Consider the following 22,754-nt stretch of genomic DNA (forward strand, 5'->3'; position numbering starts at 1 on the left):
AGGTTCCTCTGGGAACATGAAGCCAATACGTCCAGTCCGGTGCTGTGAGAGTAGGAAAGCTTCGCCCACGCCTCCCCAACGAAACAAATCCAACAACGAAACAATCCCAGCACTCAAAGGTGACCTGAACCTCCACTTCCTTCTGATTTGACACATTGCTGCTGTTTTTATGAAATTAACATTGGAATAAAGAATACTTTTTTTGCTTTTACACTATTGGAGTTTGGTGTGTCCATACCTTTGAGTGCTGGGGTTGTTTTGTTGCTGGATTTGTTTTTAACTGTGGTGGTGGATGATATAATTCAAATATATTTACTGCTTAGTATCTCAGGGTACAAATATTAGATCAAATACAGGGAGTGCAGAATTATTATTTGAGGATTAATTTTATTATTGAACAACAACCATGTTCTCAATGAACCCAAAAAACTAATTAATATCAAAGCTGAATAGTTTTGGAAGTAGTTTTTAGTTTGTTTTTAGTTATAGCTATTTTAGGGGGATATCTGTGTGTGCAGGTGACTATTACTGTGCATAATTATTAGGCAACTTAACAAAAAACAAATATATACCCATTTCAATTATTTATTTTTACCAGTGAAACCAATATAACATCTCAACATTCACAAATATACATTTCTGACATTCAAAAACAAAACAAAAACAAATCAGTGACCAATATAGCCACCTTTCTTTGCAAGGACACTCAAAAGCCTGCCATCCATGGATTCTGTCAGTGTTTTGATCTGTGCAGCAGCAACCACAGCCTCCCAGACACTGTTCAGAGAGGTGTACTGTTTTCCCTCCTTGTAAATCTCATATTTGATGATGGACCACAGGTTCTCAATGGGGTTCAGATCAGGTGAACAAGGAGGCCATGTCATTAGATTTTCCTCTTTTATACCCTTTCTTGCCAGCCACGCTGTGGAGTACTTGGACGCGTGTGATGGAGCATTGTCCTGCATGAAAATCATGTTTTTCTTGAAGGATGCAGACTTCTTCCTGTACCACTGCTTGAAGAAGGTGTCTTCCAGAAACTGGCAGTAGGACTGGGAGTTGAGCTTGACTCCATCCTCAACCCGAAAAGGCCCCACAAGCTCATCTTTGATGATACCAGCCCAAACCAGTACTCCACCTCCACCTTGCTGGCGTCTGAGTTGGACTGGAGCTCTCTGCCCTTTACCAATCCAGCCACGGGCCCATCCATCTGGCCCATCAAGACTCACTCTCATTTCATCAGTCCATAAAACCTTAGAAAAATCAGTCTTGAGATATTTCTTGGCCCAGTCTTGACGTTTCAGCTTGTGTGTCTTGTTCAATGGTGGTCGTCTTTCAGCCTTTCTTACCTTGGCCATGTCTCTGAGTATTGCACACCTTGTGCTTTTGGGCACTCCAGTGATGTTGCAGCTCTGAAATATGGCCAAACTGGTGGCAAGTGGCATCTTGGCAGCTGCACGCTTGACTTTTCTCAGTTCATGGGCAGTTATTTTGCGCCTTGGTTTTTCCACACGCTTCTTGAGACCCTGTTGACTATTTTGAATGAAACGCTTGATTGTTCGATGATCACGCTTCAGAAGCTTTGCAATTTTAAGAGTGCTGCATCCCTCTGCAAGATATCTCACTATTTTTGACTTTTCTGAGCCTGTCAAGTCCTTCTTTTGACCCATTTTGCCAAAGGAAAGGAAGTTGCCTAATAATTATGCACACCTGATATAGGGTGTTGATGTCATTAGACCACACCCCTTCTCATTACAGAGATGCACATCACCTAATATACTTAATTGGAAGTAGGCTTTCGAGCCTATACAGCTTGGAGTAAGACAACATGCATAAAGAGGATGATGTGGTCAAAATACTCATTTGCCTAATAATTCTGCACTCCCTGTAGTAGCCAACATTGAATATGGGCTCCGAAAAACAGCTATAACTTTTACTAGAAGCATTTTTGTTAATTCATGTATAATGCAAACCGTTTCTGTTCAAAACTGAAATGCACCGGTGTGCATTTCAATTTTGGCTGGATTGTCCCTTTAATGAGAAATGTGCAGTTATTGAGGTATTACATATTTTTAACTTTCCAGATATCTAGAATTCCACCAAGTTATTCATCCAGGAGAATAATCTCTTCATGACATGTATATGTTTCATTGGAAATACTGTACTGTATATCCAAAATGGGGAGGTCTGAAATACTATAGATATTATGGCACCAAAAGAAATCTTTTCAACAGGTTTTCTATGTCTTCTCTTTCATATACAATAGGTTCCAGCTTGCTTATACGCCTCTGTGCGCCTCCACAAATGTCAATGATAGAAATAGGAGCTAGAGATCTGCAATTTCTACCTACATGAGCTTTAAATAAAAAATAGTTGATTTATAAATATTTATGAATCTTGTTTTTTTTTTTTCTTCTCTAAATTAAAATCCCATTGTAATCACTCTTGTTGCCTGCTTCCAAAAAAAGATAGCATAAATTTGATTAAAAAAAAGTATATTAGATTTTTTTTCCCCTCAAATTGCTTACTCTATCAGATAAAATATTGTGCTAATTTGCTTTTATATAAATCCCACTCTGATTTAAAGTAGTTAGTTGGGTCTATATGCATCTTCTTTTTTCTTTTAACTTTTTATTGAGGTGTAAACAAAGCATTTAAAGGGACACTGAACCCAAATGTTTTCTTTTGTGATTCAGATAGTGCATGACATTTTAAGCAACTTTCTAATTTACTCCTATTATCAAATTTTCTTCATTCTCTTGGTATCTTTATTTGAAATGCAAGAATGTAAGTTTAGATGCCGGCCCATTTTTGGTGAACAACCTAGGTTGTCCTTGCTGATTGGTGGATAAATTCATCCACCAATCAAAAACTGCTGTCCAGAGGTCTGAACCAAGAAAAAAACCTTAGATGCTTAAAATTGCATGCTCTATCTGAATCACGAAATAAAAATTTTGGGTTCAGTATCCCTTTAAGCAATGAAATATAACAAAACATATTTATGTATATCTTTATATGAACGCAAGTTATCATTTATATAATATTTATTTTGTGCTATAATCTTGTCTAATTCTCTTTATATTTGTTTCAATGCTTCTTTCTTTATACATTTGTTACCTCATATAAATATCATGTATCTGCTGTAACTTTGTTTTGTATTTTCGCTTCAAATTAGGTGTAAGATATAGATTTAGGTATACTGCCCAGATTAGTCAATAGAGATTGTGTGTTTCAATTACTTAGTATCCTTTTTGGTAGGATGTTCATGTTTGTTGCCAATAAAGTTGTATTATAATAGCGTTACATTTAGTGCTGTGATCATTCAGTTAGTGTCGAAATATGTTTTTGCTTATTCATGTTCAATTTCTCAATGTTTATATATTTGTGATTTACAGAGTAACTAAAAATGGGTCCTATCTCACCTGTTTATCATAATGTTTGACTAGGTTCTACATGGTCAGTTACTGTGATCGGAGTCACCGAATTGCAGTGGGAGCGCGCCATGGCTCAGTGGCCTTGTACGACATCAGGACGGGCAAATGTCAGGTATATAAATTAAATTGCCTTCTCTCCATAAAATGTACAAGTTATTGAAAGGAAAAAGGATTTGCACCAGTTAGCATGTTGAACCGCTGAAACATTATGGCTAATGTATCACAATCAATATTTTGATGAAGAAAGTACATAGACTATGTTATCTTTATTTTCACAAGATCAGAGGGCATGTCGGGGTATGGCTGGTAAGATATTAAAATAGTTCCTACTCTGCAGAAATGCTTTAGTTCATTTTGATTATATGATATTAAAATGAGTAAATCCATTACATTAAATGGGTTTTGGAGTTTACACTTAGAATTTTAATGTGTTGTATGTGTCACTTCTCTGAGAGGAGAGAACTTAATCTTTGGACCTGTGACTTTAGATTATTATCTCATATACTTGTGATTCCCAACATGACTATTTATTTAATAAAATGCGCTTATGGTCATGAGCAAGTAACGTCATAGCACCACCAGAGAATATGAGGAAATATACCCACTACTTTTTCCTTATATTCATTTCATATTTTTTCTACTATACAGTAGAATTGCATAATCTGCAAACACATAATAAAGAGGGAATCCAGTAACACTTACTTTAACGTTCAAATGAATAGTAGATTTTATTTCTGAAACATTTCAAGGTTTTTTTTTAATTTCTTTGTCCCTGTGTCATGTGACAGTCATTACAGATTCATATACAGTAAACAGTAGCAGGAGCTCGTGACTCACACACTGTGTATACACAAAGACTGGACACACCTTGATAATGAAAGGGATACCAAACCAAATGGTTCATGATTCAAATAGAGCATGCATTTTTAAGCAACTTTCTAATTTACTCCTATTATCAATTTTTCTTCATTCTCTTGCTATCTTTATTTAAAAAGCAGGAATCTAGGCTTAGGAGCCGGCCCATTTTTGGTTCAGCACCTGGGTAGCTCTTCCTGATTGGTGGTTACATTTAGCCACTAATCAGCAAGTACTACTCAGGTGCTGAACCAAAAATGGTCCGGCTCCTAAGCTTAGATTCCTGCTTTTCAAATAAAGATAGCAAGAGAACGAAGAAAAAATTATTTAAGGAGTAAATTAGAAAGTTGCTTAAAATGGTATGCTCTATCTGAATCATGAAAGAAAAAAATTGGGTTTAGTATCCCTTTTAAAGTAAATCAAAAAGGTTTTTTGTTTGTTTTAATTGCATATTCAGAATCATGAAAGTTTAATTTTGACTTTTATGTCTTTCACTGTCATCAGTATCAAATTATTTTCCTTCACTTTTTGAATGACAGCTAACAAAATAAAGTGCAAGTGTCAACTCTCATTCTTTTAATTGGACCCTTGTGGTTGTTCTACAATTCGTTACAATTTTTTAGAGCTGTGATAAACATAGATTTGGTGCTTGGAGAGGAATGATATTGTAGAACTGTATGAAGTTTACTGTTTATTAAAGCTCTCAGGGCTTATTAGTCTCCACAAAAGGAAAGGCCTTTCAAAACTCACTTTTTTTAAGCACATTACAAATATAAATGAGGGCAAGTTTTCTGTTTGTAATGTTGTTGAAATAAAATGTGTTTCTATGTATGCACTTTTTGTTTGTTGTGTTTAGCACCATGCTCTGACTGGAATTATGTGATTTTCTTAAGTTCTAATTCAATTCTACTAAAGTTAATACTACATTTCTTTATGTGCTCTGATTCTGAATGAGAAGGAATTAAAGTGATGGTAAATTGTAGCATTGTTCATATACTAGCCTGAATCTATAGAATAAATTAATAGGATCTTCATTCATGATTTTGGAGTGAGACAACACTAAAACTCACCTTTATTTTATGCACCGTTCTACTAAAATAACTTCTGCCGCACACCACAAAACTAAATTTTTTCCATGAGGTGACATTTCCACCTCTTATCCAATAGCTGTGATAGCCATATGGCCCTCAACTACACTTCTCCCCTCTATATTTCAGACCTTGTTTCCATCCCATCCCCTTTGCTCTGCTCACAACCTCCTCCTCTCTTGTTACCTCCTCACATTCCCACCTACAGGACTACTCCAGACTGGCTTCTTTCTTGTAGAGCTCTCTACCTCGCTCTGCAATACTCTCCCCTAGTTTTGAAAAAGTTTCAAGTTCTCCCGAAAGACTCTACTGTATAGAACCTACACTAACCTTTCCTAACCCCAGTTCCTCTCCTCCTTTATCATGTAAGCCTATGAACCCAGCTGTTTGTAGATCACCTTCATAAAAGCTGACTACAACAGTGCAACTCTCGGCAGGGCCCTCTACCCATTTGATCCCTATAAATGTTACCTAAATTTTACCTTGCATACCATGCCTATGTTTAAAGAGCTGCAGAATCTGTTGATGCTCTACAAATAATTGATAATAATAACTAATAATAATTCTATAGATCCAGGCTAACATTTGAATAACGCTACAATCTACCATCACTTTCATCCCTAAATCATCTCTCATATCTGCCCAACACATATCCTATAAATGTAGCAGTACATATGTATCTACCTAAGTATAATGTAGAAGTCCTCTCTAACAACTCTTGCTGCAGATTCCTTGATAATGTAACATATCTGGTCAGTTTAAAACAGATGAGTTGTTTAGTTAGTAACTTTAGAGTGGTTTTATTTATGTAATTCCGTACTAGTTGACTAACAAGCAAGCCATTATTTTTAGCTATTTTTTTATGGCCTTAATCAAATACCATTCCTAAGTACTGTAATTCAGCTCTTTATGATTTAGTAGATTTTTAGATATTTTATACAAGTACATTTTAAAGATTAAAAGAAATATACGTGCAAGAATGAACTTTAAATATGGAGGAATTGTGTTGTGTCCTCTTAAGGGGAAAACTGAATATAAAGCACATGCAAATATAGGAATACACATTAATTGGCTTTTTATAATTTAATCTCATTATTATAAAAACTGATTTGATATCAGGTTAAATAAGCATAGAACAAGAATAAAGGTTGCAGAGTTGGAAAACTCAAAATGTGAATGAGACCAGATGCTAATGGTGTGAATATGATGTATAAATTGTTATTGGATTGGATTAGAAACTAGTTTCTATGCCACGTTTGTCTCTTTTTAGGTATGATACCGTTATTTAAAAGTAAAAACTTGCAGGAAAGGAGATTATTATTATTATTATCATTTATTTGTACAGCGCAGAGATCTAAATGATATCAAGATTTAAAACCTTATACCACCCAGATAAAGCTATCAGCTTTACAGTTTCTGATTTTGCTTTATGTTTTTCTCTTATCACCAATGAGAAAACTGTATTATACAATGGAAGGATTTTATTCAGGGATTTTCCTCTTGTGTAAATGTAATGCAGCCTATAAATATGACTAATATTAAAGTTCCATTATAGAAAATTGCATGCTGTATGAATTTCATATATAAGGAAAGATTACGGTTGTATCAAAGTATATCGATCAGCGATGTCAAGGTGGGAAGGAGAACAAGTGCTTAAACAGTCATACAGAATAATTTACCACTGTGAACACCAGTTTAAATGTAATTAGCTCGTTGTACAATCCAAACATTTGGTACTCACAATGATGCTCCTAAATTCGAGAGCCAGATGGGAAGGGGACACAAACCCAGTCTCTTAACCATCGCTGACGTTGTCCTCCTTCTCAACCCTTACGTTGTCCCATCTGATGTGTGCACAAGCTTGTTGATCACTGCCGATTCAGTGTCAAACACTCTGTAAAAAACATATTTCAGGTTTATAATGCCTCAGACATAACCGCTTAGCAATAGGAAATGCCCAGCTAGAAAGCAGGATACATATGAAAAGAGGGCAAGCTTCCCAGTTAGCCGTTAAAACACAATTTATTTATTCACAAGCTGTTAAAAACAGTACATCTGATGCTTTCCAGTCCAAAGGCCTTAGTCCTAGATACACTTACAAGTATTCACCATTATTTAAACGATAAAGCTCCATAACATTGGCTAAAAACAAATTGCATGTAACTTTTCAACTAAAATGGCCCTTTAAATCTGAAATATATGATGAGAAAGGCTTCCAAGTCAGGGACAACTAAATACATACTCGTCTTCACATACAGGGGTGTTCTCATCTAATCCAGAAAGATTCCATTTTGTATATTTTATAAAGATCTGTCATATGAAAGGTTCATTTATGCAGACACGAGTATATAATCCACAATTTGCAGAGGTAAATTACATGAAAAGGATGCAAAATTGCAAAGTTGTTTTATGGCACAAGCCTAAAAGCATTAAAAAAAAATTTCCTCATGACGAATACGCAATCTATTATTCTCATTGGTCCCCCACGGCATCTTAACACTCTAATTTTTACGCCCACATGTTGCTATGCGCATGTGGCTATCCATGAATTTTATCTCTGATCCGATGCGCGTTCACAATAGCCGCATGCGCATATCAACTTCAAAAGGAAATCCTCATAGTGACGTCAGTGCATTTCAAGAACGATTGGGCGATGCAGAACTTCATTGTAAAAAAATGTCATGAAATGACAAGCTATTAGATATATTTATAAGAATAAATAAATGGTGATATTTATTAAAAAATATTCATTATATTAAATATTGGACAAAACAACAATAACGATTTACTATTTTCATACAAGTTTGCTTACTATGAATATAGATTGCTCGTTACGGACGTAGGGGAATACAATGCATGTAATCAGTTCATACGAGTGGAGCTCGTATTATTGCTCAAATTGGGATCACGAGAGCGAGCACGGAAAGAGTCGTATAAAGCGGATGGGACCGCTCTTACATGTAAGACTTATAAACCAGGAAGCGAGCAGGGGGCGGAGGAAGAGAGGAAAAGGTACACATTATAAAATATAAAATTTATAACTTTAGGAACATGTTGATACAAAATAAACTTAGCGACTAGCGTCTATGCAAGTAGTAGACTACATAACGTTGACTTTCACTTTAATGAGTGTATACAAAAGGGCAGTACTTATGCTAATAAATAGTTAAATAGTAGAAAATAAGATAAAGATAAGAGGCATATACTGGCACACTTGTGTGATATGCACAGGGGGTATTACTCACAATTACTAGAATAATGAGAATAAAGTATTAATACTATAAAATAGTTGTACAAATATACAGGAAAAGGTGAACCTGTAATGTTAAAATTTAACTTTTTATAGAAATAGTAAGAATAGTCAACAAAATAAAAAATATCTAAAAAAACATATACACTAAAGCATGCTACTCCCACAATATAGATACAAAGATTCAATAAACTATAAATGAGGTAATGCTTGAAATGTAACTATCTATTAGGGGAGCGAGATCCGCACAAAATAGGTGATTATCCCCACCTGGGTGTGAATCGAATAAAAAGATCCCTCACTCATGTATATTGTCGCCAATATGGACTTATCTATTCTTGCATTTTAGGAAATCAGTGCTGATCCATAAATAACGCCCCTGGAAGTGAGCACAATTTTATCTATATGGCACACATGAACTAGCGCTGTGTAGCTGTGAAAAACTGTCAAAATGCACTGAGAAAAGAGGCGGCCTTCAAGAGCTTAGCTTTCAACAAAGAATACCAAGAGAACAAAGCAAATTTTGTTATAAAAGTAAATTGGAAAGTGGTTTAAAATTGCACACGCTATCTGATTCATGAATGTTTAATTTTGACTAGACTGTCCCTTTAAATTAATTTGTCCATCTATTTTCACATTTAATCCAAAACCACCTCATTGTTTTTCTTTAACTACATAAATTGATTGCATTTATTGAAGTACTTAATGCAGGGCTTAGCCAAACCATAGAGCTAGGCCTGTCTATCTCCTGTATTTAAGTATTCTTCTGCACATTCCCCTATAGAAAACCCTTCTGATTCCTAAAAAAATGTCTAGCCTTTAAACATTAAAAATAGCTTTGAAATTTCAAGCAAATTTGTCAAACCATTAATTAAGGTGAGTTTACTCACAAACATTTTTCTAGTTACATTGTGTCTGGGAAATATACATTGAGTTATACCTTTGGATTAATATTACTGGGAATCATAGTGCAGAACTACATAACCCAAAATTATATGTATTTTTATCAACATAGTTACTATGATCTTTATAAGGGTACATTATGAAAGGACAGGAAAACAGAATTTATGTTTACCTGATAAATTACTTTCTCCAACGGTGTGTCCGGTCCACGGCGTCATCCTTACTTGTGGGATATTCTCTTCCCCAACAGGAAATGGCAAAGAGCCCAGCAAAGCTGGTCACATGATCCCTCCTAGGCTCCGCCTACCCCAGTCATTCGACCGACGTTAAGGAGGAATATTTGCATAGGAGAAACCATATGATACCGTGGTGACTGTAGTTAAAGAAAATAAATTATCAGACCTGATTAAAAAACCAGGGCGGGCCGTGGACCGGACACACCGTTGGAGAAAGTAATTTATCAGGTAAACATAAATTCTGTTTTCTCCAACATAGGTGTGTCCGGTCCACGGCGTCATCCTTACTTGTGGGAACCAATACCAAAGCTTTAGGACACGGATGATGGGAGGGAGCAAATCAGGTCACCTAGATGGAAGGTACCACGGCTTGCAAAACCTTTCTCCCAAAAATAGCCTCAGAAGAAGCAAAAGTATCAAACTTGTAAAATTTGGTAAAAGTGTGCAGTGAAGACCAAGTCGCTGCCCTACATATCTGATCAACAGAAGCCTCGTTCTTGAAGGCCCATGTGGAAGCCACAGCCCTAGTGGAATGAGCTGTGATTCTTTCGGGAGGCTGCCGTCCGGCAGTCTCGTAAGCCAATCTGATGATGCTCTTAATCCAAAAAGAGAGAGAGGTAGAAGTTGCTTTTTGACCTCTCCTTTTACCGGAATAAACAACAAACAAGGAAGATGTTTGTCTAAAATCCTTTGTAGCATCTAAATAGAATTTTAGAGCGCGAACAACATCCAAATTGTGCAACAAACGTTCCTTCTTCGAAACTGGTTTCGGACACAGAGAAGGTACGATAATCTCCTGGTTAATGTTTTTGTTAGAAACAACTTTTGGAAGAAAACCAGGTTTAGTACGTAAAACCACCTTATCTGCATGGAACACCAGATAAGGAGGAGAACACTGCAGAGCAGATAATTCTGAAACTCTTCTAGCAGAAGAAATTGCAACCAAAAACAAAACTTTCCAAGATAATAACTTAATATCAACGGAATGTAAGGGTTCAAACGGAACCCCCTGAAGAACTGAAAGAACTAAGTTGAGACTCCAAGGAGGAGTCAAAGGTTTGTAAACAGGCTTGATTCTAACCAGAGCCTGAACAAAGGCTTGAACATCTGGCACAGCTGCCAGCTTTTTGTGAAGTAACACAGACAAGGCAGAAATCTGTCCCTTCAGGGAACTTGCAGATAATCCTTTTTCCAATCCTTCTTGAAGGAAGGATAGAATCTTAGGAATCTTAACCTTGTCCCAAGGGAATCCTTTAGATTCACACCAACAGATATATTTTTTCCAAATTTAGTGGTAAATCTTTCTAGTTACAGGCTTTCTGGCCTGAACAAGAGTATCGATAACAGAATCTGAGAACCCTCGCTTCGATAAGATCAAGCGTTCAATCTCCAAGCAGTCAGCTGGAGTGAGGCCAGATTCGGATGTTCGAACGGACCTTGAACAAGAAGGTCTCGTCTCAAAGGTAGCTTCCATGGTGGAGCCGATGACATATTCACCAGATCTGCATACCAAGTCCTGCGTGGCCACGCAGGAGCTATCAAGATCACCGACGCCCTTTCCTGATTGATCCTGGCTACCAGCCTGGGGATGAGAGGAAACGGCGGGAATACATAAGCTAGTTTGAAGGTCCAAGGTGCTACTAGTGCATCCACTAGAGCCGCCTTGGGATCCCTGGATCTGGACCCGTAGCAAGGAACTTTGAAGTTCTGACGAGAGGCCATCAGATCCATGTCTGGAATGCCCCACAGTTGAGTGACTTGGGCAAAGATTTCCGGATGGAGTTCCCACTCCCCCGGATGCAATGTCTGACGACTCAGAAAATCCGCTTCCCAATTTTCCACTCCTGGGATGTGGATAGCAGACAGGTGGCAGGAGTGAGACTCCGCCCATAGAATGATTTTGGTCACTTCTTCCATCGCCAGGGAACTCCTTGTTCCCCCCTGATGGTTGATGTACGCAACAGTTGTCATGTTGTCTGATTGAAACCGTATGAACTTGGCCCTCGCTAGCTGAGGCCAAGCCTTGAGAGCATTGAATATCGCTCTCAGTTCCAGAATATTTATCGGTAGAAGAGATTCTTCCCGAGACCAAAGACCCTGAGCTTTCAGGGATCCCCAGACCGCGCCCCAGCCCATCAGACTGGCGTCGGTCGTGACAATGACCCACTCTGGTCTGCGGAAGGTCATCCCTTGTGACAGGTTGTCCAGGGACAGCCACCAACGGAGTGAGTCTCTGGTCCTCTGATTTACTTGTATTCTCGGAGACAAGTTTGTATAGTCCCCATTCCACTGACTGAGCATGCACAGTTGTAATGGTCTTAGATGAATGCGCGCAAAAGGAACTATGTCCATTGCCGCTACCATCAAACCTATCACTTCCATGCACTGCGCTATGGAAGGAAGAGGAACGGAATGAAGTATCCGACAAGAGTCTAGAAGTTTTGTTTTTCTGGCCTCTGTCAGAAAAATCCTCATTTCTAAGGAGTCTATTATTGTCCCCAAGAAGGGAACCCTTGTTGACGGAGATAGAGAACTCTTTTCCACGTTCACTTTCCATCCGTGAGATCTGAGAAAGGCCAGGACAATGTCCGTGTGAGCCTTTGCTTGAGGAAGGGACGACGCTTGAATCAGAATGTCGTCCAAGTAAGGTACTACAGCAATGCCCCTTGGTCTTAGCACAGCTAGAAGGGACCCTAGTACCTTTGTGAAAATCCTTGGAGCAGTGGCTAATCCGAAAGGAAGCGCCACGAACTGGTAATGCTTGTCCAGGAATGCGAACCTTAGGAACCGATGATGTTCCTTGTGGATAGGAATATGTAGATACGCATCCTTTAAATCCACCGTGGTCATGAATTGACCTTCCTGGATGGAAGGAAGAATTGTTCGAATGGTTTCCATTTTGAACGATGGAACCTTGAGAAACTTGTTTAAGATCTTGAGATCTAAGATTGGTCTGAACGTTCCCTCTTTTTTGGGAACTATGAACAGATTGGAGTAGAACCCCATCCCTTGTTCTCCTAATGGAACAGGATGAATCACTCCCATTTTTAACAGGTCTTCTACACAACGTAAGAATGCCTGTCTTTTTATGTGGTCTGAAGACAACTGAGACCTGTGGAACCTCCCCCTTGGGGGAAGCCCCTTGAATTCCAGAAGATAACCTTGGGAGACTATTTCTAGCGCCCAAGGATCCAGAACATCTCTTGCCCAAGCCCGAGCGAAGAGAGAGAGTCTGCCCCCCACCAGATCCGGTCCCGGATCGGGGGCCAACATTTCATGCTGTCTTGGTAGCAGTGGCAGGTTTCTTGGCCTGCTTTCCCTTGTTCCAGCCTTGCATTGGTCTCCAAGCTGGCTTGGCTTGAGAAGTATTACCCTCTTGCTTAGAGGGCGTAGCACTTTGGGCTGGTCCGTTTCTACGAAAGGGACGAAAATTAGGTTTATTTTTGGCCTTGAAAGGCCGATCCTGAGGAAGAGCATGGCCCTTACCCCCAGTGATATCAGAGATAATCTCTTTCAAGTCAGGGCCAAACAGCGTTTTCCCCTTGAAAGGAATGTTAAGTAGCTTGTTCTTGGAAGACGCATCAGCTGACCAAGATTTCAACCAAAGCGCTCTGCGCGCCACAATAGCAAACCCAGAATTCTTAGCCGCTAACCTAGCCAATTGCAAAGTGGCGTCTAGGGTGAAAGAATTAGCCAATTTGAGAGCATTGATTCTGTCCATAATCTCCTCATAAGGAGGAGAATCACTATCGACCGCCTTTACCAGCTCATCGAACCAGAAACACGCGGCTGTAGCGACAGGGACAATGCATGAAATTGGTTGTAGAAGGTAACCCTGCTGAACAAACATCTTTTTAAGTAAACCTTCTAATTTTTTATCCATAGGATCTTTGAAAGCACAACTATCTTCTATGGGTATAGTGGTGCGTTTGTTTAAAGTGGAAACCGCTCCCTCGACCTTGGGGACTGTCTGCCATAAGTCCTTTCTGGGGTCGACCATAGGAAACAATTTTTTAAATATGGGGGGAGGGACGAAAGGAATACCGGGCCTTTCCCATTCTTTATTTACAATGTCCGCCACCCGCTTGGGTATAGGAAAAGCTTCTGGGAGCCCCGGGACCTCTAGGAACTTGTCCATTTTACATAGTTTCTCTGGGATGACCAACTTGTCACAATCATCCAGAGTGGATAATACCTCCTTAAGCAGAATGCGGAGATGTTCCAACTTAAATTTAAACGTAATCACATCAGGTTCAGCTTGTTGAGAAATGTTCCCTGAATCAGTAATGTCTCCCTCAGACAAAACCTCCCTGGCCCCATCAGACTGGTTTAGGGGCCCTTCAGAACCATTATTATCAGCGTCGTCATGCTCTTCAGTATCTAAAACAGAGCAGTCGCGCTTACGCTGATAAGTGTGCATTTTGGCTAAAATGTTTTTGACAGAATTATCCATTACAGCCGTTAATTGTTGCATAGTAAGGAGTATTGGCGCGCTAGATGTACTAGGGGCCTCCTGAGTGGGCAAGACTCGTGTAGACGAAGGAGGGAATGATGCAGTACCATGCTTACTCCCCTCACTTGAGGAATCATCTTGGGCATCATTGTCATTGTCACATAAATCACATTTATTTAAATGAGAAGGAACTCTGGCTTCCCCACATTCAGAACACAGTCTATCTGGTAGTTCAGACATGTTAAACAGGCATAAACTTGATAACAAAGTACAAAAAACGTTTTAAAATAAAACCGTTACTGTCACTTTAAATTTTAAACTGAACACACTTTATTACTGCAATTGCGAAAAAATATGAAGGAATTGTTCAAAATTCACCAAAATTTCACCACAGTGTCTTAAAGCCTTAAAAGTATTGCACCCCAAATTTGGAAGCTTTAACCCTTAAAATAACGGAACCGGAGCCGTTTTTAACTTTAACCCCTTTACAGTCCCTGGTGTCTGCTTTGCTGAGACCCAACCAAGCCCAAAGGGGAATACGATACCAAATGACGCCTTCAGAAAGTCTTTTCTATGTATCAGAGCTCCTCACACATGCGACTGCATGTCATGCCTCTCAAAAACAAGTGCGCAACACCGGCGCGAAAATGAGGCTCTGCCTATGATTTGGGAAAGCCCCTAAAGAGAAAGGTGTCTAAAAAAGTGCCTGCCGATATAAACTTATCAAAATACCCAGATTAAATGATTCCTCAAGGCTAAATATGTGTTAATAATGAATCGATTTAGCCCAGAAAAAGTCTACAGTCTTAATAAGCCCTTGTGAAGCCCTTATTTACAATCTTAATAAACATGGCTTACCGGATCCCATAGGGAAAATGACAGCTTCCAGCATTACATCGTCTTGTTAGAATGTGTCATACCTCAAGCAGCAAGAGACTGCTCACTGTTCCCCCAACTGAAGTTAATTCCTCTCAACAGTCCTGTGTGGAACAGCCATGGATTTTAGTAACGGTTGCTAAAATCATTTTCCTCATACAAACAGAAATCTTCATCTCTTTTCTGTTTCTGAGTAAATAGTACATACCAGCACTATTTTAAAATAACAAACTCTTGATTGAATAATAAAAACTACAGTTAAACACTAAAAAACTCTAAGCCATCTCCGTGGAGATGTTGCCTGTACAACGGCAAAGAGAATGACTGGGGTAGGCGGAGCCTAGGAGGGATCATGTGACCAGCTTTGCTGGGCTCTTTGCCATTTCCTGTTGGGGAAGAGAATATCCCACAAGTAAGGATGACGCCGTGGACCGGACACACCTATGTTGGAGAAAATACAGTTTGTGTAAATGCAGTTCTCTAGTTTACATGTAACATCAAGGGCGAATAAAGCCAGAGGGAAGCTTTTCGTTGCAGATTCAGTCACGTTTATGTGTAGCAGTCAGCACTTAACTAGGCTTTTTATCCACACCTCTGACCCTCTCTAACCACTTCAGAAAAACATCTGCTTATACCGCGTATGCTTTTGCTGATATTTAGATACACGGGGCGGAAAACATCTATTGATTTCGTTTTTTGGACCATGTTTGATTTTTATTTATTTATGTATTTATTTATTTTACATATAAACTTTCTATGTTGCATATGTCATGTTCAGTTATATAATATATTGTCTGTATTCTTCACATTGCATATGTGACATCATTTTTTTTTTTTTTATAGCAATTAAATATATTCGTTTTTATTTCACTGGTCTTCTTATACAATGTGTGCTTTTAATTTAAAAAGTCATAATTTAAATCTTGACATTTTATATTGACTTAGATATATTTTATTTTAAAAAGTATTTATGCTTTTTTATTTATTTATAAATTATTTATTAAAACATTGCTGGTAAATAAAATGAATGAAAATGAATGTTTCATGATGCAATTTTTCAACTTTTATTTTTGGGAATTTGTTTATTATTTCCCACATATTTGTAAAGAAATGTAATGGTTAGTAGTTCAATAAATACTTTATTCTAACAAATCCATATTGAATGCAGTTGTTAGACCACAAGTGCTTTAATATCACTCAGTGCAGACAATAAAGGTTAAATTGTGAAGGCAAACAGGTCAGTCCTTTCACAGGAATCAAAAGGCAAAGTGCATTTTATAGAATAAATAGTAAAATACTTTGAACAGCTTAGGAACATAGAAGAAAGAGAGGAATTCCAGGAAATAGACTAAGTAGCGCGCAACATGCTTCTGACTCGAGTCTGTTGTTGACGCTTGAATGGGGGAGGTCACCAGCAGAATGATCAGGATTTTTATTCTTCTGATTCATGTAGCTTTACCTCAAAAACATCAAGGTAGATATCTCTTAAAGTCCTTATTGTATGTATTTACAGCAGGGGTGTAACAAGTACTTACTATGCCCAAGGGCACAGGCTGTGATTGGTCCCGCCTTTTCAACAGTGCCCTCTCTGGCCATTTGCAAAAGCTGAGCTGGCAGCCAACCTAGGTGAAAGAGGAGCTGCTTCTTTGTGACTATGATTTATTCTTCCTCCCTGGCTAGTCTGTACTAGAGGATATGCAGCTTGCCCAGCCTTCCTGTACAATTTGCCTGCCGCCATATTGCAAAGGCAAATCCATACAATTTTATTGAACTGGGATTTTTTTCTCACACGTGGGCATGCAAAGGAGCTAGACAATATGCATGTGGGATCTGGGGCACAATTCACTACTGATTGCAGGGTCAGATGGTGCCACTAGAGGAGTGGGCCCCATCTCAATTGAGACGCCTTTAGTTATGACCCTGATTTGCACAAAATAAAAAATATATATTTTGACTAAGGGAGTTAAGGCTTTCAGTGGAACATTTACTTTAACAAATACACTAGGGGACAGCATAGTACTGTAGATTGTATTAATAACAAACAACTAAAGTTTCAATGTTAATACATTTTCAGTAAATTAATATTGCAAATGTATTCCAATAACTCCCAAAGGTTGTAATGACTGAGCTATTTAAAGGACCATTAAATAGAATAGAATTAGCAAAATAAACAGATACAGAATAAAAATCCAATGCAATCAAATGTGAATTTCCTTTCATTTCCCTGTCCCCTGTATCATGTGACATCCATCTGCAAATTACAGGCTCATACTATATATGTTTACTGTGAACTCTTGCACATGCTCAGTAAGAGGTGGGACAAAAAGACTGCACAATTCGATGATGGAAGTAGAATGGAATTATTTTTTTTAATTGCATTCTTTTCTTGAAGCAAGTTTAATTTTGACTGTAACGCCCCCTTATATAAATTCTTCAGATCTCACCATTGTACACTTGGGGGGCCGACATGATACGCTGTAGCGTATTTAACATTGCACAAGCAGCTCACCAGAATATTTTCACTGCCGCCCCTCCAGATTCGCTTTTAGGAGATGTCAATCAGCCATATTGTATAGGAGGCAGCGGACTAGTTCATAACTGCTGTTTCCGGCAAGCCTGAAGGCTCGCGCGGAAACAGGGGCATCAAGCTCCATGCGGAGATTGATAATTCGGCCCGTCGGACTCTCCATTTTTAAAGGGACATTGTATTTTAAAAGTTGTTTTTTTTATCAACCATATGAATGAGAAACCGTTAAAGGGATATGAAACCCATTTTCTTTTACAAAGATATGACGAGTCCACGGATTTCATCCTTACTTGTGGGATATTAACCTCCTGCTAACAGGAAGTGGCAAAGAGCACCACAGCAGAGCTGTATATATAGCCCCTCCCCTTCACCTCCACCCTCAGTCATTCTCTTTGCCTGTGTTACACTAGGAAGACATGGTAAAGTGAGGTGTTAGTTTTAGTTTCTTCAATCAAGAAGTTTATTTTAAATGGTACCGGTGCGTACTATTTTCCTCAGGGGGATATGGAAGAAGATTTCTGCCCTGAGGTTTGATGATCTTAGCATTTGTAACTAAGATCCACGCTGGTTCCCATAAGACTTCTGAAGGTAACCATGAGACATCTTCAGTGTGGAGACCGGTTTCATGCTACAAGCAGCATTAAGGTATGTGCAGCCTTTTTTTCTGAGGAGACTTGGTGTATCAGAACTGGCTGGCATTATTTCCCTGTATGGGAATGGGGTAAGCAGTAAAACCTATTTTAATAAGAGGGGTGTTACTGGAGTCCCTATTTTATATTTATCATTAGTTGATATTTGGGCATTATGTGACATGGGAGACAATATAAAAAACAATGTTTTATGTTTTTTATTTTTGGCACTTAAAACTTATTGGTTTTATGCTTGAGGGTTATATTGTGTGTATTTTTACTTTAGTGCAAAACTGCATTTCCATGCGGTGTTGTTTGGGCCTACTCTGACTTTTGACCATAAGGGGTGGAGCCTATTTTGGCGTAATTTCTTCAGGCTTAGCAGAAGCAAACAGTAACTCGGTGGCTCCTGGACTGTGTAGCTGGTCTGAAGGTTTGATTCGAAGTACCATGGGGGCAGGTAGGCACCACAGCTGAGGCGCAGAGTGTATTTTTATCTATCTTTTGACTACATGTTGATATAAGTACTTCTAAAGCTTTATTTCTGCCCTTGCTTCTGGGTGCAGTCATTTTTGGATTAACCAACGATATTAAGTTAAATTTGGGAATAATTTAACGTTTTTTGTGCATTTTGGAAAAATTGTTCACTTTTTCTTTTCTTAAAGGCACAGTACACATTTTTTCTAATGTTTATTTTATGCTATAAATAAGTGTTTAAACGACTTTTGTGGTATTACTAGTCTGTTCAACATGTCAGACATTGAGGTTTCTCATTGTTCTATGTGTTTAGAAGCTATTGTGCAACCCCCCTCTAACATTGTGTAACTTTTGTACTGAAAGGGCTTTACAATGTAAAAAGCATATTTTAAATAAAGTAAGTGTGCCTAGGGATGATTCTCAGTCTGAAGAGAATCAGGATATGCCATCCAATTCTCCCCAAGTGTCACAACCTTTTATGCCCACACAAGGGACGCCTAGTACTTCTAGTGTGTCTAATTCTTTACTCTGCAGGAGATGGCTGCAGTTATGTCAACTACCCTTACAGAGGTATTGTCTAAATTACCAGTGTTGCAGGGTAAACGCAGTAGGTCAAGTATTAATGTAAATACTGAATCCTCTGATGCTTTATTAGCTATTTCCGATGTTCCCTCACAGTGCTCTGAGTTGGGGATCAGGGAATTACTGTCTGAGGATGAAATTTCTGATTCAGGGAATGTTTTACCTCAGACGGATTCGGATGCTATGTCATTTAAATTTAAGCTTGAACACCTTCGCCTAGTGCTTAGGGAGGTTTTAGCGACTCTGGATGTTTGTGATCCTATTGTGATTCCTCCAGAGAAATTGTGTAAAATGGATAAATATTTGGAAGTTCCTACTTACACTGATGTTTTTCCGGTTCCTAAGAGAATTTCGGAAATTATTAGTAAGGAATGGGATAGACCAGGTATACCGTTTTCTCCCTCTCCTAATTTTAAGAAAATGTTTCCTAAATCAGATACCATTCGGGACTCATGGCAAACGGTCCCTAATGTAGAGGGAGCTATATCTTCCCTATCTAAGCGTACTACTATACCCATTGAGGCTAGTTGTGCTTTCAAGGATCCTATGGATAAGAAAGACCGGATCTAGTAGGATGCAGACTTTCTTTCTTTGCTCAGGCTTGGGAAAGAGATGTTCAGGATTCCTGGGCACTAGAAATAGTGACCCATGGTTATCAATTGGAATTCAAGGATTTTCTCCCAAGAGGTAGATTTCATCTTTCAAAATTATCTGCAAACCAGATAAAGAGAGAGGCGTTCTTACGCTGTGTAAAAGACCTTTTTACTATGGGAGTAATCTGTCCTGTTCCAAATTTGGAACAGGGACAGGGGTTTTACTCAAACCTATTTGTGGTCCCCAAAAAAGAGGGAACGTTCAGACCCATTTTGGACCTCAAGTGTCTAAACAAATTTCTAAGAGTTCCATCATTCAAGATGGAGAAAATTCGAACGATTTTGCCAATGATCCAGGAGGGTCAATATATGACTACCGTGGATTTGAAGGATGCTTACCTTCATATTCCAATCCACAAAGATCATCATCGGTTTCTAAGGTTTGCCTTCTTGGACAAACATTATCAGTTCGTGGCTCTTGCTTTCGGGTTGGCCACAGCACCCAGAATCTTCACAAAGGTTCTAGGGTCTCTTTTGGCGGTTTTCAGGGATAGCGCTGGCGCCTTATCTGGACGATATTCTGATTCAGGCGTCAACATATCATCTGACAAAATCTCACACGGACACAGTGTTGTCTTTTCTGAGAACTCACGGCTGGAAGGTGAACATAGAGAAGAGTTCACTTGTTTCACAGACAAGGGTTCCTTTCTTGGGAACTCTGATAGACTCGGTAGCCATGAAAGTATTTCTGACGGAGGTCAGAAAATCAAAGATTTTGAATGCTTGCCGAGCACTTCTGACCATTCCTCGGCCATCAGTGGCTCAGTGTATGGAGGTAATTGGATTAATGGTAGCGGCAATGGACATTGTTCCGTTTGCTTGCTTTCATCTCAGACCACTGCAACTGTGCATGCTCAGTCAGTGGAATGGGGATTATACGGATTTATCTCCAAAGATAATTCTGGATCAAGAGACCAGAAACTCTCTTCTTTGGTGGTTGTCGCCAGATCATCTGTCCCAGGGGACTTGTTTCCGCAGACCCTCGTGGGTTATAGTGACAACAGATGCCAGCCTTCTGGGCTGGGGTGCAGTTTTGAACTCCCTGAAGGCTCAGGGTGGTGTTTGGACTCAGGTGGAGTCTCTACTTCCAATTAATATTCTGGAACGGAGAGCAATATTCAATGCGCTTCAGACGTGGCCTCAGTTGGCTTCGGCCAAATTCATCAGATTCCAGTCGGACAACATAACGACGTGGCATATGTCAATCATCAGGGGGGAACAAGGAGTTCCTTAGCGATGATAGAAGTATCCAAGATAATCAGTTGGGCAGAGACCCACTCTTGTCATCTGTCAGCGATCTACATCCCAGGGGTAGAGAACTGGGAATCAGATTTTTTAAGTTGACCGACTTTTCATCCGGGGGAGTGGGAACTTCACCCAGAGGTATTTGCCTCATTGATTCTCAGATGGAGCAGATCAGAATTGGATTTGATGGCATCTCGTCAGAATGCCAAGCTTCCAAGATACGGATCCCGGTCAAGGGATCCTCAGGCCGAACTGATAGATGCCTTGGCAGTACCTTTGTTGATCAGCCTAGCTTATGTGTTTCCGCCGTTTCCTCTCCTCCCACGCGTAATTGCTCGAATCAAACAGGAGAGAGCTTCAGTGATCCTGATAGCACCTGCGTGGCCACGCAGGACTTGGTATGCGGATCTAGTGGACATGTCCTCTCTGCCACTGTGGAAACTTCCATTGAGACAGGACCTTCTCATTCAAGGTCCGTTCCAACATCCAAATCTAATTTCTCTGCAACTGACTGTGTGGAGATTGAACGCTTGATTTTATCGAAGCGAGGATTCTCTGATTCAGTTATCAATACTTTGATACAGGCTAGAAAGCCTGTCACTAGAAAGCCTGTCACTAGAAAGATCTATTATAAGATATGGCGTAAATATATTTATTGGTGTGAATCCAAGGGTTTCTCATGGAGTAAAGTTAGGATTCCTAGGATTTTGTCTTTTCTCCAAGAAGGATTGGAGAAAGGGTTATCAGCAAGTTCCTTAAAGGGACAAATTTCAGCTTTGTCAATTCTGTTTCACAAACGTTTGGCAAATGTATCAGATGTTCAGTCTTTTTGTCAGGCTCTCTCTAGCATTAAGCCTGTATTTAGACCTATTACTCCTCCCTGGAGTTTGAATTTAGTTCTTCGAGTTCTGCAAGGGGTTCCGTTTGAACCTATGCATTCCATAGATATTAAACTATTATCTTGGAAAGTTCGGTTTTTGGTTGCTATTTCTTCTGCTCGACGAGTTTCTAAGATTTCAGCATTACAGTGTGATTCGCCTTATATCCTATTTCATTCGGATAAAGTGGTTTTACGTACCAAACCTGGGTTCCTTCCTAAAGTTGTTTCGAATAAGAATATTAATCAGGAAATTGTTGTTCCTTCCTTGTCTCCTAATCCTTCTTCTAAGAAGGAGCGTCTGTTACATAACTTGGACGTGGTCCGTGCCTTAAAGTTTTACTTACAGGCATCTAAGGATTTCTGTCAATCATCTTCATTATTCATTGTTTATTCTGGAAAGCGTAGGGGTCAGAAAGCTACGGCTACCTCTCTTTCTTTTTGGCTGAGAAGTATCATCCGCCTGGCATATGAGACTGCTGGACAGCAGCCTCCTGAAAGAATTACGGCTCATTCTACTAGGGCTGTGGCTTCCACATGGGCTTTTAAAAAATATTATGCATCTGTGGAACAGATTTGTAAGGCTGCGACTTGGTCGTCCCTTCACACTTTTTCCAAATTTTACAAAATTGATACTTTTGCTTCTTCTGAGGCTATCTTTGGGAGAAAGGT

The 22,754-nt window shown here is 39.2% G+C and overlaps 1 protein-coding gene across 1 annotated transcript in view; it reads left to right on the forward strand.

The window, feature by feature from the left end:
• Positions 1-22,754, forward strand: part of WDR7 (WD repeat domain 7) — a 1,007,279-nt gene that overhangs the window by 851,865 nt on the left and 132,660 nt on the right. The window contains 1 exon segment of the mRNA XM_053701142.1: positions 3,444-3,543. Within this exon segment, the coding sequence (XP_053557117.1) occupies positions 3,444-3,543 (100 nt within the window).

The sequence above is a fragment of the Bombina bombina genome, chromosome 2, assembly GCF_027579735.1.
Source record: "Bombina bombina isolate aBomBom1 chromosome 2, aBomBom1.pri, whole genome shotgun sequence".
NCBI lineage: Eukaryota > Metazoa > Chordata > Amphibia > Anura > Bombinatoridae > Bombina > Bombina bombina.